At 35.4% G+C, this 19,561-nt stretch overlaps 1 protein-coding gene and 1 long non-coding RNA gene across 2 annotated transcripts in view; one reads left to right on the top strand and one right to left on the bottom strand.

The window, feature by feature from the left end:
* The window catches only part of ACADM (acyl-CoA dehydrogenase medium chain), a 50,255-nt gene extending 43,102 nt beyond the window's left edge, over nt 1-7,153 (top strand). Inside the window, exons 11-12 of the mRNA XM_082420677.1 lie at nt 4,789-5,037; nt 6,338-7,153. Of these exons, the coding sequence (XP_082276803.1) occupies nt 4,789-5,037; nt 6,338-6,409 (321 nt within the window). The 3' untranslated portion in view covers nt 6,410-7,153. The remainder of the gene's footprint in view (nt 1-4,788; nt 5,038-6,337) is intronic.
* LOC309641494 overlaps nt 1-19,561 on the bottom strand; it is a 664,930-nt gene that overhangs the window by 15,058 nt on the left and 630,311 nt on the right. The window lies entirely within an intron of this gene.

Below are 19,561 nucleotides of genomic sequence, written 5' to 3'. Positions count from 1 at the left end.
GAAGTTCTCTATGTATTGATATACAGAGTGCTTAGATTTATTGATAAGTAAGAAAAGCGAAATGAAAACCCATCAACATGGTAGGCTACCATATGTATAAAAAAGGGAGAGACAATGGGGGGGGCTGGGAGAAAAATGAGGGATAGACAATAGATGTATTTGCTTACATGTGTATATAATATCTCTGAGAGAATGAAAAACAAACTTTTAACCTGATTACCTCCAGGAGGGGGAATTAAATGGGGTGGGGAAGGGCAGGGATGATACAAGTAAGAATAAAATTTGAACTTTGTACTGGTGGTTGTATTACCTATTCAAAAATGAAACCAAAAACAGAAACTGAAAGAGTCATTGACTTAGAAGAATGGACACAATTCAGGAAGATAGTAATAAGGGAAGATATTACTTTCCTTATCCTACATAGGAATTATTCACATTGGTTAATATTGCCTCCTCTAAGACTTAATTACCACACCTGTCTCAAGCAAGTTGCCACGTTCTAAAGTACTAAATAGAGTAAATATATGAAATTGAACACCTCAGTTTTTTATTTTTTGTGACCTCTAGTTCCTGTTAGTTTGTACACAGTCATAGAATATGTGGGGTTTTTTTTATAACCTAATGGTCTTCAAAACCCATTTTGGTGTTGCATACTACACAAAGCACCTTTCTAATAATCTTAGTATTCTTGTTTCTGAATGGCTTTAGGACTTCTTTTAATGTATATTAAAGTGTATGTTCCATTCCATGTCCATTGTAGAATAATTTATGTGATACAATGTAAGTAAAAAAACTTATTCATAATCCCGTTGTCCAGAGAAAATTACTGTGAATTTTTTCATTTTGCTCTATATTCCCTTTTTCCAAAAAAAAAAAAAATATATATATATATATAGTGCATGTGTTTGTGTTTTTTTTAAATTGATGTATAGTTGACATACAATATTATATTGGTTTCAGGTGTACAACATAGTGATTTGACAGCCAAACACATTAAGAAATGATCACCACTATAAGTCTAGTAACCATCTTTCAACATACTGAATTACTGTAGTATTATTGACTATATTCCTTATGCTGTATATAACATCCCTATGACTTATTTATTTATATAACATGGGAGTGCATATATCTTTTTGAATTAGTGTTTTTGTTTTCTTCAGGTAAACCCAGAAGTGGAATTGCTGGATCATATGATAGTACTATTTTTAATTTTTTGAGGAACCTATATACTGTTTTCCATAGTGGCTGCACCAATTTACATTCCCACCAGCAGTACACGAGGGTTTCATTTTCTCCACATTGTCACCAACACTTGTTATTGGTTGTCTTTTTGATAACAGCCTTTCTGACAGGTGTGAGGCAATATTTCATTGTGGTTTTGATTTGCATTTTCCTGATGATTAGTGACTTTGAGCATCTTTTCATGTGTTTATTGGCCATCTTTGTGTTTTTGGAAAAATATCTAATCAGGTCCTCTGCCCATTTTTTATTGGATTTCTTTTTTTGATAAGTTGCATTTTTTAATGTAATTTGGATATTAACTCTTATCAAATACATCATTTGCAAATATCTTCTCCCATTCAGTAGGTTGCTTTTTCATTCTGTTGATGATTTCCTTCACTGTGCAAAAGCTTTTTAGTTTTTACTTTTATCTACTCCCATTTGTTTATTTTTGTTTTTGTTGCCTTTGCCTGAGGAGACAGATCCAAAAACTATTGATAAGACCAATGTAAAAAAGCATACTGCCTCTGTTTTCTTCTAGGAGTTCTATGGTTTCTGGTCTTACTTTTAATTCTTTAATCCATTTTGAGTTTATTTTTGTATATGGTGTAAAGAAATGGTCCAGTTTTGTTTTTGCATGTAGCTGACCATTTTTTAAATTGGCTGTCTTTTCCCCATTGTATATTCTTACCTTCTTTGTTGAAGATTAATTGATCATATAAGTGTGCATTTATTTCTGGGCTTTCTATTCTGTTCCATTGATCTATGTGTCTGTTTTTGTGCCAGTATCATACTGTTTTGATTTCTGTAGCTTTGTAGTATAATTTGAAATCAGGAAGCATGATAACTCCAGCTTTGTTCTTTCTCAAGATTGCTTTGGTTATTCAGGGTCTTTTTGGTTCCATACAAATTATAGGATTATTTGTTCTAGTTCTGTGAAAAATTCTGTTGGTATTTTGATATTCATATTGCTATGAATCTGTAGATTGCTTTGGATAGTATGGATATTTTAACAATATTAATTCTTCCAATCCATTAGCATGGACTCTCTTTCTATTTGTATCATCTTCTATTTCTTTAATCAATGTCTCACAGTTTTCAGAGTACAGGTCTTTTACCTCCTTGATTACTTTTATTCCTAGGTATTCTTTTTGATGCAATTGTAAATGGAATTGTTTTCTTTTCTCTTTCTGACAGATCATTATTAGTGAATAAAAATGCTACAGCATTCTAATAGTTTTTTTTGTGGAGTCTTTAGGGTTTTCTATATCATCATCTGCAAACAGTGACAGTTTTACTTCTTCCTTTCTAGTGTGGATGCTTTTTACCTGTTTTTCTTGTCTGATTGTTGTGGCTAGGACTTCCAATTCTATGTTGAATAAAAGTGGTGGGTATGGGCATCTTTGTCTTGTTCCTGATCTTAGAGGAAATACTTTCAGCTTTTTGCCATTGAGTATGATGTTAGCTGTGGTTTTTGTCATTTATGTCCTTAATTATGTTGAGGTGTGTTCCCTCTACACACACTTTGTTGAGTGTTTTTATCATAAATGGGTGTTGAATTTTGTCAAAAGCTTTTTCTGCATCTATTGAAATGTTTATAGGTTTTTTATCCTTCATTTCGTTAATGTGGTGTATCACGTTGACTGAGTTGCGGATATTGAACCATCCTTGCATCCCTGGGATAAATCCCTCTTGATCTCATGGTGTATGATCTTTTTAAGATATTAATGAATTTGGTTTGCTATTATTTGTTGAGGATTTTAGCATCTATGTTCATCTAGGATATTGGCCTGTAATTTTTACTTTTTTTTTTTGGTAGTGATTTGGTTTTGGTATCAGAGTAATGCTGTCTTTGTAGAGTGAGTTTGTAGAGTGACTTTGTAGAGTGAGCATTCCTTTCTCAATTTTTTGGAATACTTTGAGAAGGATAGGTGTTAAGTCTTTGTTAAATGTCTGGTAGAATTCACCTGTGAAGCTGTCTGGTCCTGGACTTTAGTTTCTTGGGAGTTTTTCATTACTGATTCAATTTCATTACTAGTAATTGGTCCGTTCAAATTTCTATTTCTTCCTTATTTAGTCTTCTTAGGTTATATGTCTAAATGAATTTACCCGTTTCTTCTAGGTTGTCTAATTTGTTGGCATGTAATTTTTGTAGTAATCTCTCATGGTATTTTGTGTGTCTGTGATGTTGGATGCATCTTGTCCTCTTTTGTTTCTGATTTTATTTGTTTGGGTCCTCTCTGTTTTTGATGAGTCTGGCTAAAGATTTATCAATTTTGTTTCTTTTCAAAGAATCAGCTCTTAGTTTCATTGATCTCTTTTGTATTTTTTTGTCTTGATTTCATTTATTTCCACTCTGAGCTGTATTATTTCCTTTGTTCTATTAACTTTGGACTTATTTTTCTTTTTCTAGTTCCTTTATGTGTAAGGTTAATTGTCTATTTGAGATTTTTCTTGTCTCTTGAGGAAGGCCTGTATTGCTATAAACTTCTTAGAACTGCCTGTGTTATGTCCCATAGATTTTAGAACATTGTGTTTCCATTTTCATTTGTCTCCAGGTATTTTTTAATTTCCTCTTTGATTTCTTCAGTGAACCATTGGGTTTTTTAGTAGCATGTTGTTTAGATTCCACATGTTTGTGTTTTTTGCAGGATTTTTTTTGTTTTTGTAGTTTATAGTCTCTACCATTGTGGTCAAAAAAGATGTTTGACATGATTTCAAGCCTGTTACATTTATGAGACTTTTTTTGTGGCCTAACATGTTATCTATCCTGCAGAATGTTCCATGTGCTCTTTAACAGAATGTGTGTTCTGCTCTTTTGGGGTCATGAATATATTTTTCCAAAGCTGTAAGCATACTACATATTTGAAATTTTCACATATCAAGGTATGGTGAACATATTTCCGTCTTATAACATATCTTGGCCATATAACTCATAGAAAACTTACTGTCTCCTCTTGAAAGTATTTGTCTAAGTCTCCTATTTAATTATGAACCTATAGAGTATAACAAACATCTTTTATTTGTCTTTGTCACTTTCCCATCAGCACCTGATACAGTGCTACATTATTGTTCACTATCTATGGCAATTTTCTTTAAAAAGTCCCAGGAGATACTCTGAAGGATCCATATAATTTTTGTGGTATTTTTGTCAAAAATTATAACCTCATTCCACTCCCGAGAAAACATCAGGCAAACCCAAATTGAGGGACATTCTACAAAAAAATAACCAATCAGTATTATTCAAAAGTGCACCATGGTCATGAAAGAGAAGGAAAGACTAGGAAGAAATAGCAATTTAATTCAGTTGGAATCCTGGATGGAATCTTTCAACAGAAAAAGACATTGGAGGAAAACTAGGCCAAATTTGAATAAAGTATATAGTTTAGCTGATAATATTTTACCAATGTTTATTATACTATGGTTTTGTAATATGTTACCACTGGAGGAAGCAGAGTGTAACTTTTTAAGTCTAAAATTAGTTTTAAAAGTTAAAAAAAAAAGTTCCAGGGAAAAAACTTTTAGTCAATAAATATCCTTAAACTTTTTTCTGTTTAATTCTAGCACCAAGGAATATCATTTTTGCTGGCTGACATGGCAATGAAAGTTGAACTAGCTAGATTAAGTTACCAGAGAGCAGCTTGGGAGGTTGATTCTGGTCGCCGAAATACCTATTTTGCCTCTATTGCAAAGGCATGGGCTGGAGATATTGCAAATCAGGTAGCTACTGATGCTGTTCAGATTTTCGGAGGCAATGGATATAATACAGAATATCCTGTAGAAAAACTAATGAGGGATGCCAAGATCTATCAGGTAATGTTTAAAATGATTTTTATTGATTTTTAAGGAACATAATATTCATAAATGACATAGTAGATTTCTGATTGTTTATAGATTTTTATGTCACAGGTAATAATAAATCATTATAATAAATGGCTGTGAGCCTAAATTTTTGGAACTAATTAACACAAGGAAGAATGTTACATTGAAGTGTATTCCTTGAGAGAGAACAGGCTAACAAAGTAAATGGTGCAGACATGTACAGGATGTCTGGATCAGCCTTCTTTGATTCTTAACATCGTAGCTAATTGTAACCCACTCTTTGCTCTCCTAAAAGTATGTGTATCATTTAAATTAATTAAATTATTTTATTTTGAGTCTTACCTGACAACTCTTGAAGTCAGATTTGGGAGGTAAAAAAACAACATGAGGAGAAAGTGATATAGATGACTCCGTCTTATAAATTAAATTGATGGTTAGAAAAACTTAGAGACAGGAGTAATTTAGTGAATAAGATATAAATTCTCATGTCCACATGTAGTTTAAGTAATTATAAGCCATGATTCTCAATATCTCTTCCCTTGCTTTCCTCAACCCCCAGCAAATTATTTGACAAATCCAGTCATTTGAAATCCAGAGGTAGAATCATAGAATGTTAGAGAAAGAAATTTAGACAGTGCAGCCCCTCAATTTAGACTTGAAAAAACTGAGAACCAGAATTTGTGCCTTATCCAAAGTTATGGGTTTATCTGGTAATACTCTCCTTCCCTGGAGCTTGTAATTATTACGTTTTAACTGTTCTCTGCCATCTGAACTAATAAATGGTTAGAAGTTTAAACTGGAAGTGAGGGCTGGCTACTAGGGCTACCTAAGTGAACAAAAACAAATCCTTCCAGCATCTTTTTCTTTAGCAACTGTGTTCCTTAGGCAACAAGAGATAAAAATCAGGTTTAAGAGTAAGAACAGAAAATGACTGAAGGCAACAACTAGCTAAAAACAGTTCAAAAGAGTTGGTTAAATATTTTAGCAACATTAAACTTTAGATTTCCCAAACACTTTTTGAAATGTTAATATCCTTTTCTTTGATGTTTTAAGACTGTCCTCCAAAATTTTGGTAAATGAGTTTTTATAATAATTTAAACTAATCTTTAGAGAATTTATGTATTTTCATGGGTTTCAGAAAATCAAGTTTCAGAATCACTGTAGACTACAGACCCTATATATGGTTTGATTAAGTTTGGTATTGCACTGGAGCTTAGAGTACTGTCCGAAATACTGGGTGTTTACATACGGAAGATATTTGACCTACATGTATTTTTTTTTTTTTTTGCAGATTTATGAAGGTACAGCACAAATTCAAAGGATTATTATAGCCCGTGAACACATTGGCAGGTATAAAAATTAACCAGATCACCATGTTAGTAATTGTTGAGTAATTAGAACATGATCTACTACTTAAACTCCAGGAAAGAGAAGGGGCGGGCTTTAAGGTTTTTTCCAGTAAAAATTTTAAAATAAGTACTCTTATACTAAACCTATGCAACTGATTCTAATAGTAGTTTTCTATTTTTGTTTAGCTTTATGACTTGCCTTTTCTATAATAGATTTGGTTTTATTAAAATTATGTGTTGTCCTTTAGTTCCACTGTACCTGAATCACATTAACCTAGAAAGATACATTTGGCTTGTTGTTTTGACCTCTTGTAATTAAAGTAACAGAAGTTTCTTGGAATTTCAATGTTTTTCCAATGACAGGAAGGAGGGTTTATAAAAGTATTCAGAATTTTCCAAAATTTACATTGAGAAAATATTCTAGGATTTAAATAACTTGCCAGTGACTTTGTAGACTTAGTGGTATTTGTATTAGAGGAGTTAATTTTACTGCAATTTGGAAAGCATTTGTTTTCCATTTTGTACAGTAATAACCAAAAATTCGATGTTCATATTCTCCCTTTATACAATGACCAGAAGTTACTTGAAAATCTTGTTTAATTCTGAGCCCACATTTCACTTGCCTTATTTAAAATAAGTCAATAAAATTTCCCTTAAATTATTTTTATATGACTCTATTGGTCTCTGGTTAACCTTTGGTCTACTGTACAGTCTCATTCCGTGCATATACATTCTAAAAATAAACTTAACTAAAATTGTTCAGTGTTGTGTATCTGTTCAATTTGTGTATCTGTATTCTTTTCAAGACGTCTTACTACTTCATGCAATAGTGTGTACTTGATTTATTTACTGTGATGGGAAAAATATTCATGTTTTGATTTAGAACTGCATAGTTACCTGCCCATTTGTTCATTAGATTGCATTATTAGATACTTCAGAAAATATCAGTATGAAATAATGAAAGAACCAAATGTGAATTTACTGTTTCTTTGCAATTCTAAACATCAAATACTGCTAAAATATGTTATACTAAATGGTGTTTCTGACATCACTTATGATCTTCCATTTCTGATACCAATTGGGAATCCGTAGTTCAATCCTATTCTGACAGTAACTCAGAATAGTTAGCATCACACTCCACAGGTGTAAGGGCTCCGCCCGCTCCGTCTGAAGTGGTATCTCACTTCAGAAACACCACTATAAGTCCTGGATCCCCAGGCTACCCACACTTCTGACCACGTTGGCTACAAATTCGGGTATTCCCGTGACCTTGCCCTTGGGTTTGATAATTTGCTAGAATGGCTCACAGAACTCAGGTAAAACACATTTACTGGTTTATTACAAAGGAGGAGATGCAAAGGGCAAGGTATAAGGAGAGACACTGAGCTTTCATAACTTCTCCCAATGTACCACCCTCCCAGTACCTCAGTGTGTTCACTAATTTGGAAACTCCTGAATCTCATCGTTCAAGTTTCTGTAGAGAATTTACAGCCTCCCTCTCCTCCCCAGATGTCAAGGGTGGGGTTGAAGTTCCCACCTGCATTAGTCAGCTAAGGTTGCCATAACAAAATGCCACAAACTGAGCGGCTTAAACAACAGAAACTTATTTTCTCATAGTTCTGGAGGCTAGAAGTCCAAGATCAAGGTACCATCTGGGTTGGTTTCTGGTGAGGCCTCTCATCCTGGCTCATAGACAGCTACATTCTCACTGTGTTCTCACATGGCCTCTTGTCTGTGCACATGCATAGGGAGAGAGTGAGCTCTGGTGTCTCTTCTTCTTACAAGGACACCAGTTTTATTAGATTAGAGCCATACCCTTATGACATCATTTAATTCAGTTACTTCTCTTAAGTCCCTATCTTCAAACATGGTCACATGGGAATGGTTAGGGCTTCAACATATGAATTTGGGGCGGGGGTGGGGGGGCAGTTTAGACCACAAAACTACCCTCTAATTAGTTGGTCTTTCTGGTGATTGGCCCCATCCTGAACCTCTTTAGGGGCTCCACCCTAAGTCACCTCATTAGCACAAACTCTACTATGATCTTTTGAAAGGGGCTCATTATGATTAATAAAAGAGGGACTTCCCTGGTTGTCCATTAGTTAAGACTCCACGCTCCCAGTGCCGGCCTGGGTTCGATCCCTGGTCAAGGAACTAGATCCCACATGCCGCAAAAAAAATCCCACACGCTGCAACTAAAGATCCCGCATGCTGCAATGAAGATCCTGTGTGCCGCAACTAAGACCTGGTGCAGCCAAATAAGTAAATAAATTTTTTAAAATTTATTTTATTTTATTATTTATTTATTCATTTATTTTTTGGCTGCATTGGGTCTTTGTTGCTGCGCATGGGCTTTCTCTCGTTGTGGCAAGCGGGGGCTACTCTTCGTTGTGGTGCTCTGGCTTCTTATTGTAGTATCTTCTCTTGTTGTGGAGCACAGGCTTCTAGGTGCGTGGGCTTCAGCAGTTGTGGCACGTGGGCTCAGTAGTTGTGGCTTGCAGGCTCTAGAGCGCAGCCTTAGTAGTTGTGGCGCACGGGCTTAGCTGCTCCACGGCATGTGGGATCTTCCCGGACCAGGGCTCAAACCTGTGTCCCCTGCGTTGGCAGGTGGATTCTTAACCACTGCACCACCAGGGAAGTCCCTAAAAATTTTTTTTTGTAAATAATAAAAGATACTCCTGTTGCTCAGGAAATTCCAAGGACTTGATGAGCTTGAAACGGAGCAGGACCCTATCTATGGTCCTTGCCCCCCAACCCCATGTCCTTCACCTGCCTTTTGTCTGTGGAAAAACTTTAGCCAAAGAATAAGTTTAATCAGAGAAGTGAGAAAATACAGAAGCAAAGAAAAGTCAAACAGGACAAAATAATAGTTTAGTCAGTAAGCAAAGTCAAGGACCTTTAGCTCCTCTTCAAGGGCTACAGATAATATTCTGAGCCGTATCCTGTGAGCTGTCTTATAGATACTGCAAACCCCACCAGGTGGAAGAAGTTAACTACATGATGACCAGACTATAGCCATGACATAAGCTGCTACAATTCTGAGAACTGGCCTCAAGGAAATGGGAACAAACTGACCCTGGAACTGAAGATTAACTGTACTTAAAACAATCAAGATGACACTGGTCAGACCACCACATGACCAATTTCAAGATGACTGTCAGAGCTGACTATGCCATTTCTGCATGTAGCCCCCTCCCTCTGTATAAAAGGTCTTGCCTCCTGACTGTCAGGCTTGGGGGGAGTCAGCCTTTGGACAGGCATCTGCCCTTCCTCCCCTGCCCCCACCCCCCGTTGCCAGCATCCAAAATAAAGCAAACTTCCTTTTCCACCAACCTTGCGTCTTTATTAGCTTTTGAGCGGCGAGCAGCCGGACCCCACTTTCACTTACAGGCTCACCCAGGGACTGGGGACAAAAACCAAATCCATTTCCTCTTACACCTCACTAAATTATGAAAATAAAAATCTAATCTTTTACCAAGAAAGTTTAAATGGCTTTTTCATGCTCAATTATGAAAGTGTGTTTTAATGGCACAGCTCAAGATTGGTAGGAGATTTCTAAATAAATTGGATATTACATAGAAATTACAAGTTAAATGGAATATATACATTCTAAATGCAAATTTGAATTTACACAAGTTCAAAAATTCACCTACATATTGTAAATATAAAGCTGCTAGACATGTAACTGTATTCCAAAGCCACATAATGAGAATATTAAAGTACTCTTGATAAGTATTAAGCAATTATATAACTATTAATTAAGAGCTTTTGGTCACAAGTAACACAAATGAACTTAAGCTACTTAAGCAAAATATGGACAAATGTATTTTAAGTATACTGAAGTGCCTCATGGATCTGAAGGCTGGAACGGAGTCAGTTTTAGGAAGGATCTAGAACCCAAATAGTCTTTAAGAACCCATGAAATAGTACATTTCTCTCTCAACTCTACTTTCCCTGTCATGTTTCATTCTATCTTGTTCTATAGCCTAGCTTCTTCCTCTGCTTCTTTGATCCCACAATAGAATAAGACCTAATACTTATATATTAGATTTCCTGCCACTTATAAAAGCTGACTGGCTAAGGGCCATTACAGCCAGGAGGATAGGTAGAGTCAGACTACAAACATGATTGTTAGTTGCCTACATCTGTGACTTGATGGTTCCTGGAAAAGACATAATTTTATAAAAGATCTGGTATGTTTATGGCAAATTTATTGAATGTTTAAGGAATCTACCAGAGTCATCAATTTGCATATAGGGAGAAGAGTTTATTCCAAGACTCCTCTGAATTAAAAAAAAAGGCTGTTTACATTGGCTTCTAGAATGACATCCATTGATTTGAATATATACCCTGTAACCAGATAATACAAAAGTTCTTTGGAGATTAAAGACTGAACTCTATAGGCAACAGGTTTTTTTTTTTTAAAGGTTTCATTTAACTAATGAATGAATGAGAGAACTAACAAGATGTTAAAACTAGTATAAGGGAGAATTTGAAGAACAGACATATCGGCAGTTAGAAACGCTTAAAAGAATTTGCTAATAGGTGTAAAACTGGTAGGGCAAAAAACCTAAAGAGGGGGTCATCTTCTCTTTTTTTTTTAGGCCACACTGCGTGGCATGCAGGATCTTATTTCCCTGACCAGGGACCGAACCCGTGCCCTCTGCATTGGGAACACAGAGCCTTAACCACTGGGCAGCCTGGGAAGTCCCGGGGGTCATCTTTTCAGTACAGGAGAAACCACTTGTAGTTCGTGGCTCATTTTCATTACTCTCCATTTTCTACAATTTAACTTTTAACAGAGTTGTAAAACAGTTTAGCCAGCCAATAGACAATCACAGGTAATATACCTCTTCAGAGGATCCATGAGATAATACCTAGCAGTCCACTAAAAGGACACTCAATAATTTCTTTTATACATTTCCAAGTCTTTGACAATGTGTTTTGACAGTCTCTTTTCATGTGAGCATAAATAATCTGCCAAGATTACTCTTGATACAAAAAGACAGGTTTCATTAGGTTTGGCCTGATTACCTTTGTACAGTAAGGGTGTTAACTATGTAGGCCTCCTCAGATTTACTTTGCAAATCCAGAGATGTACAATACTGAACAATTACTAAAGCTGCAGGATTAACCTCTGTATGAAAGTTTTCATAAGGACACTGAAATTGGACTTCTAAAAGCCTCTGGAACCAAGCTCAAGAAACTCTCTACCAGATTTCTCCAGTAGTACCTAACACTTTAGGTAAATTCCTCAGCATTGCTAAAATTTACTAGAGAAGGGACCTTCCTTACCATCTGTAAGACTGGAACCTCGTAAGCCAGGTACCATTCCAGTTTTACTGGGGCAGCTTTGTAGACATTGACTCTACATATAAAGTCAACTTGTTTTTTAATAATGGGTTTGTCATACATGAGTAAATGTGAATTGGTCTCAATTATGACACTCCAGGTATGGCTTTGGTTACACAATCAATTTGTTCAATTATATCCTGGTAAACAGGAGTAAAGATTCCTTTTGATATTGCCATGAAATGTAAGGAGACTCAGTAAATGTTTCTAAATTCTGGGCACACAGTGAGAATCAGATACCATTTTAAAATTCCAGTTTACAAAAGCAGAATCTACTAAATTGAAGACTAGAGATAGCCTAAGAATTAAAAAGGGCTTCCTTACATATCCATAAAAATAGAACATAACAACTGCATAAACAATATTCCAAAAAGTAACCATAACCATGATTAAATTTCCCTCATTGGTCCTTTCAGTTCTCTGTAATTGCTCTGTTAGATCTTGGATCAGTAAACTACTTTCAAGAAGCTGTCTGCTTCTAGTGGTTAAGAATCCGCCTGCCAATGCAGGGGACACAGGTTCGAGCCCTGGTCCGGGAAGATCCCACATGCCACGGAGCAACGAAGCCCGTGCACCACAACTACTGAGCCTGCGCTCTAGAGCCGGCGTGCCACAACTACTGAAGCCCGCGCGCCTAAAGCCTGTGCTCCGCAACAAGAGAAGCCACCGCAGTGAGAAGACCGCGCACTGCAACGAAGAGTAGCGCCTGCTGGCCGCAACTAGAGAAAGCCCACGCGCAGCAACAAAGACCCAACGCAGCCAAAAGAAAATAAATTTAAATAAATTTTAAAAGTAAATAAATAAAATAATAAAAAGATGAACCAAAATTGATTAAAAAAAAAAAAAAACAAAACTGTCTGCTTCTAGACAAAAGAGTTCTAGAAATCCTGACTCAGTCCACTGGTATGGTGTGAAATTTATCTAAGCTATGTCAGTTTGGAAATGTGTACCCACAAAACTATTCTTTGATGTCTCTATTGACAGTTCAAAGCACCTGATTCTTCCCATGAGGCTCTGAGACTGTCCCTTCCTGAATGCACAAACTTTGGCCTGTAGACCTCTGCCTATGCAGAGCCCTCAAGCTAGCATCAGAGTAAAACAGAAACTATCTGTAGATAACCGTTTTAGTTCAGGCTGCTACAACAATACCATTGCCAACTAAAGAATGTTACTTGCCATCCAGTTCCGTTAAGAATTAAGCTATTAGGTTCTGCAGTCACTGACCTTCAACACAGCCTGAAAGGAATTCAGGGCAGAATGAGGCATTCTATGCTCTGGGAAAACTGACAGAACAGACCTTCAGAAAAATAGGTATTTTCAGGAGAAATTTTTTATGAACCTGGATTCTTGCATCTTCCCATACTTAGAAAAGCACTAAAACCATTAACTAAGATATCTGTTCTTCATGACTAGCAGCAACCTTCTACAGAGATGTGTGCTGGGTTGCACATACCCCTTTCACCACAATCACATGTATACTGACCTCCACCGTTACCTCTTCAGAACAGTTTCTCAGAGCTATTTGAGAGTCTGTCTCCTGGGCTATAGTCCTCAGTGAGACAATAAACTCAACTCGCAGTTTTTCTGTTGTACATTCTTTTTCAGTTGACACCATAGACTGAGTGGTTTAAACAACAATGTATTTCTCACGGTTCTAGAGGCTAGGAAGTCTAAGATCAAGATCCCTGCCCTCTTCTGTGTTGCAGACTTCTAACTTCTTTTATCCTAACATGGCAGAAATAGGGTGAGAGAGCTCTCTGGGGTCCCTTTTATAAGGGCACTAATCCCATTCATGAGAACTGTACCCTTATGACCTAATTACCTCCTGAAGGCCCCACTTACTAATACCATCACACTGGGGATTCGGATTTCAACATATGAATTTGTGGGGGGACAGAAACATTCAGTCCATTGTAATGACCAAGACTGAAAGTTGTATAGATACCCAATAATATCAGAATGGAAGTGAGTTCAAATCTCTATTACGGCATAGTGCATAATTATTTCATAAGAATTTAACCATTATTTCCCCTGAGGGAAACAAAGAGAATTGACATATCTCCAGGGCCTTCTCATAAAGTATACAATTTTGGACATATTTATATTAATAACATTTTACCTATACAAATTTAAGCTATGGAAGGCTGTCGATCTGAAATATTTACCAAATTTTTCTATAAAGCTCCCATAGTATAGTGTTGGTAAATAGGAAATATGGGGCACATGAAATAAACAATTATTTCTAATATCTTTCTTTTTATGAGGTGAAAGAATAGATTTTTTATTTTCCAGCCTCCCAATCCCTCTCCTCCAGGAAATTTCAAAGATACATTTAGATGTAAAATATATCCTGAAATTTTTATTTTTCTAAATTCAAGATTTAACCTTGAGAAGGCAAAATCAAGAGATGTCAGAGATGATCTGATCACTTAAGATAGGATTATAGGTACCTGAGAAAGAACACTTGTTTACCTATTTAATTAAAGGGACAATAAATAAAAATAAACAGAAAAATATAACATGATTATACGGAACTTTGTTTCTCAAATGAGGAAACTTTGTTCCTTTTTTTAAAATAATTAAGGGTATTAAAATTTCAACACATAGAACACAGAAAATTTATTCTGTAAGACAACATCTCTGCTATGTAGGCAGACGGTAAAGAGTAACCTTTTACCTTTGGTGAAGGGGTCAATCAGTAAACCAAGTAAGCAAGCCCCATAAAACTGAGTGAACTTTGCCAAAATTTTAGCACCTTCCAGTTTTTTTCAGATTCAGGTATTACACACCAAGGCAAATAAAATTCACTTTCCTAAAGTTTTGTCCTTCACAATGCTTTTTCATATTCTAGAACAAGCTGATACTTGGAATGAAACTACTCATTTTCTCTTGAAAAATAAAAACACATACATAGTTGTATTTCTCTATCACTATTGGTCCAACTCTAGTGATATAATAATCCTTATTATTATGACTTAATTGTAGAAACTAACTTCTACTTCAGAGAAAGCTGGGAAGCAGGTCATTGAGAACTGTTTTTCACACACGAACATTTTAGCAAAGCTCATGAACATTAACACAACTTTATACAGCTATGCATATCCCTTTACACCTTGAAGTGGCAAAAGGAAACATATTCATTAACTTGACCCAAATGTAACTTATTCCATAGCATATCAAAGTAAGAAACAAAAGCATATAAGCTTAAAATTATGTTCGATAATCAATGATTTAATATTCTATCCAAGAAACAATCCAGGCATATTTGATTATTCATTAATTAATTCAATATCAGTCGAGGGTTTTACATTTCCTAAAGATCATGGAAATTATCTATAATCTGACATAATTCAAAACATAATTACTGTTGGAATAAACAAATTTTGTTAGACTTATGATTCAATATGGGGGAACCCAAAATTACATTTTCAAAAATCTTAAACTTCATTTAGGTGTTAAGTTAGCTAATTTGACCAATAAATCATTATAAAAAGTTTAGGATATCCAGACTAATTAGTCTCTTCATTTAAAAATAAACTGCACTTAAACATATAGTACTATACTTGTATTATACTGATAATTAGAGAAAAAGACATAGCTGATTTTTTCTTTAACCCAAATTACAAACCTCTCTAATTTGTCCAAAGATTCATCTTACTATGTGAACTTGAATGTTTAAAAATGTTTTTTGAGCTAGTAGTTTTTATCAGAATGATTGTTTTCCTTTAAAGTCTAGCTCATTCAAAGTATTAGAAGTTAATTTTTACAATTTTTCTGTTAATTTGGGGACTAACCCATTTATATAAGTGCCTATTTATCTCTATAAACTAATCAGAACAGAGTTCCTTAATATGAGGCATAATCTGATTTATTAGTTTACACTGTTCAGAAGTGGGAAAGTATTTCATAGATGTGCAATAAGAGGTCAAAGCCTTCCTCAATTATAGACAAACAGACACACTGAGAACTTAAAAGTTTCAGATCTACAACAACTTCAGTCACAGGCCAAAAATAAACTCACCAGTCCAGATCTCAAAGCTGTTTTTCTTTCCAGTGGGCTTTAAATTCTTAACTGATTAGAGCTCTCACACATAGACAAGAGTGAATAAACCAGATTCTCTGTCATTTCTCACCCATGAGAGAATTTACTTCTATAGCAGACAGAGATCACCAAGTGGGTCATAAAAACATAGTCTCAATCATTGCCACCAATGAGATTAAATTATGAACTGTGCCTGAAGCAGAAACAAAAACAAGACACAAAATCAGTAAGGAGGGGGCTTCCCTGGTGGCACAGTGGTTGAGAATCTGCCTGCCAATGCAGGGGACACGGGTTCGAGCCCTGGTCTGGGAAGATCCCACATGCCGCGGAGCAACTGGGCCCGTGAGCCACAATTGCTGAGCCTGCGCGTCCGGAGCCTGTGCTCCGCAACAAGAGAGGCCGCGATAATGAGAGGCCCGCGCACCGCGATGAAGAGTGGCCCCCACTTGCCGCAACTAGAGAAAGCCCTTGCACAGAAACGAAGACCAACACAGCCATACATAAAAAAATAAATAAATAAAATCGGTAAGGAGGTGTGAAAAAAAAAAAAAACAGCAAGGAGGGCAAAACCTACATAAATAGAGGCCAAAAAAGTTAAGGCTGTGGAGTGGCTGTGAGAGGCAAGAAAAGACCTGCCTTGGCTTGGGTAGATCTTGAGGTGCCATTCTCAAGCAATGCAGTTTACTTAGCTCTATCTGTTGAGCATACTTGGGTATCTAAGGAAATGTATAATTTTCAAAATGGTAAAATCATGACGCATATAAATATAAAGTGAATACATGTCAAAAATTTTATTTAACTCATTAAAAAAGGAGGGAACCAATAATATATTAAAACCAATTTCTAGCAACCAACTTAAATCTTAAAACCTAGATGTCTCAATGTATCTTTTTTTTTTTAAGCATCAAGCTTTTTTATAGTTCACAATTAAAGGACAGGATTTTACATTTTATTTATTTATTTATTTATTTTAAATATTTATTTATTTGGCTGCAGGGGGTCTTAGACGTGGCACACGGGATCTTTGTTGCCGCATGTGGGATCTTTTAGGTGTGGCATATGGGATGTAGTTCCCTGATCAGGGATCGAACCCAGGTCCCCTGCACTGGGAGCACGGAGTTTTAGCCACTGGACCACCAGGGAAGTCCCTTGGACAGGATTTTACATTTTAAAATGTTTTTCATCTACAACTTTGTTTAAAAAGTTTCTCTTAAATCGCTCCAGAATTCTAGTCCTTATATACCTGCATCTTTCTTATCAGAGTTCCTTTTATTATTGAAACTACTTAGTTAAGAAGGCCTGCAATTCTAAGACTTTAGACAAGATTTCATTTGCTTGAAGTGAATCCAAAAATGAGGAATAAAAAAAATCAGGGATGTCATAAAATATATAGAAGGTAATATAATTTTACAAGTGTAATATGCAGCATGGAGCATGTAATACTATGCTTCTACATTTGCTATTTCAGAAATAAATGACTCATAGTGAAGACATGGAAGCAACCTAAATGTCTACTGACAGATGAATGGATCAAGAAAATGTATATGTGTGTGTGTGTGTGTGTGTGTGTGTGTGTGTGTGTGTGTGTGTATATACACAATGGAATATTACTCAGCCATAAAAAAGAATGAAATAATGCCATTTGTAGCAACATGGATGGACCTAGAGATTGTCATATTGAGTGAAGTGAGTCAAAGACAAATATCATATGATATCACTTATATGTGGAATCTAAAAAGATGATACAAATGAACTTATTTATAAAACAGAACTAGACATAGAAAACAAACTTATGGTTACCAAATGGATAGCAGGCAGAGGGGGGTGGAGATAAATTAGGAGTTCAGCATTAACAGATACACACTACTATATATGAAATAGGTAAACAAAAGGGACCTACTGTATAGCATAGAGAACTATAGTCAGTATCTTGTAATCACCTATAATTGAAAAGAATCTGAAAAATAATATATATATAAAACTGAAACACTTTGCTGTACATTTGAAACATTGTAAATAAGATATACTTCATTTTAAAAAATGACTCAGTTACTATGCTTCATTGATTCCAAAATGCATATTTTTTCTTATTTAACATCTCAGAAATCTGGGTAAGTTTTATGTTAATAGCCATTGGCTATTTTTTTCTACCTTTGATGTCTTTGCAATTGCGATGTGTCTTATAGTCAGTGGCATCTTAGGTAAAATATGATACTGTTGTCCCCTGGAAATGCTATTCCGTGACATAAAGATGTTAAACCAGAGTAGAAACAGTTTAGATATTGAATGCTAATGAAACTATGTTCATAGTTGTAGTCAGTCACAATATGGTCTTTGAACAAAATTGTAGGTAAAGAGGAATCCTTTTATTTACAAAATGATATGTGTAACACATGAAATGGTGAACAAAACAGACACTACAGCTCTCATAAAGCTCATAGACTACAGCAGCATTGTCCAATGGAAACGTAAGGTGATCTACATGTGTAATTTAAAATTTTCTAATAGTCACATTAAAAATGTAAAAAGTAACAGATGAAATTAAGTTTAAGAAAATAATTTAACCCAATATATCCAAAATATTTCGGCAATCAATACTTTTAAATTATTAATGAGATATTTCTATTTTTCTTACTAAGTCTTTGAAATGGGGTGTGTATTTTATACTTACAACACATCTCAAATCAGAGTGGTCACATTTCAAGTGCTCCATGTGGCTATATTGGACAGCGGAGGTCTAGAGGCAGAGATGAACTTGTTTTATATATATATATATATATATATATATATATATATATATATATATATGTAGCTGCTTTTCTTTGGAGGGGAGATATTTTTATTTTTTGAAGAGGTAAAACATACCAAGTTTCAAAAGTATCAGAGTACTCAGTGAGAAGCTTTCCTTAAATCCTGTCCACAGCCACCCATTTCTCCTCCAGTAGGTAACTGCTTTGGTTCTGTGCATTCCCAAATATATCCATATATTTTTTTCCCTTTGTTTCCCACACAGATAGTAGTAGCATATGGCACATCAGTACATCGTTTGGTACATTCTGTTTTTGTTTTCACTTAACATATTCTGTAAATCTTTCCACAACAATGTTTGCAGAGTTTCCTCATTCTTTTTAATGGCTGCATAATGAATACACCATAGTTTATTTCACCTTTTGATGGTTAAAATATTTGTTATTTTTTGCTATTACAAAGACTGCTGCTATGAATATTCTGGCACATGTCACTTCATAGCCAAGGGAGTATATTTGTAGGATAAATAGCTAGAAATAGAATTGCTGAATGTAATTCCAAGAATTGCTAGAACAGATACTCCCTATACATATTTCCATTTTTCTCACCATTGTACCCTCAAAACCTAGAATAATTAATATTTGGCACATTCTAGGCATCCAATACATATTTGATGAATGAATTCATAAAGTAGGAAGAGAGGCTTACTTTTCATTACTTCAGCAGTTATTGCCTCGACCTGAATGTTATATTTTGGATCGGATGCTTGTCTTATTCTTATTTTGAGTATTACTTTTCCCAGGAGACATGACTTCTCCCTCTCTGCCTTGGTTTTTCTCACTCTACAACACTCCTCTCCCATCTCATTTCGAGGCAAAAGAAAGCTGGGGAAATTACATTACTATTGTGAAATAAAATTCATATTTTAAGGCAAGACAAGAAAATTTTAAACATAAAGATATTCTTCTCTGTCCTTTGGCCTCCGCTCTGCCCCCACTGTGCATTGTGTATCTGCATTATGCAT

The sequence above is a fragment of the Balaenoptera physalus genome (assembly GCF_965194825.1).
Source record: "Balaenoptera physalus genome assembly, chromosome: 1".
Taxonomy (NCBI): Eukaryota; Metazoa; Chordata; class Mammalia; order Artiodactyla; family Balaenopteridae; genus Balaenoptera; species Balaenoptera physalus.
This window is presented reverse-complemented; position numbering and strand designations above follow the sequence as displayed.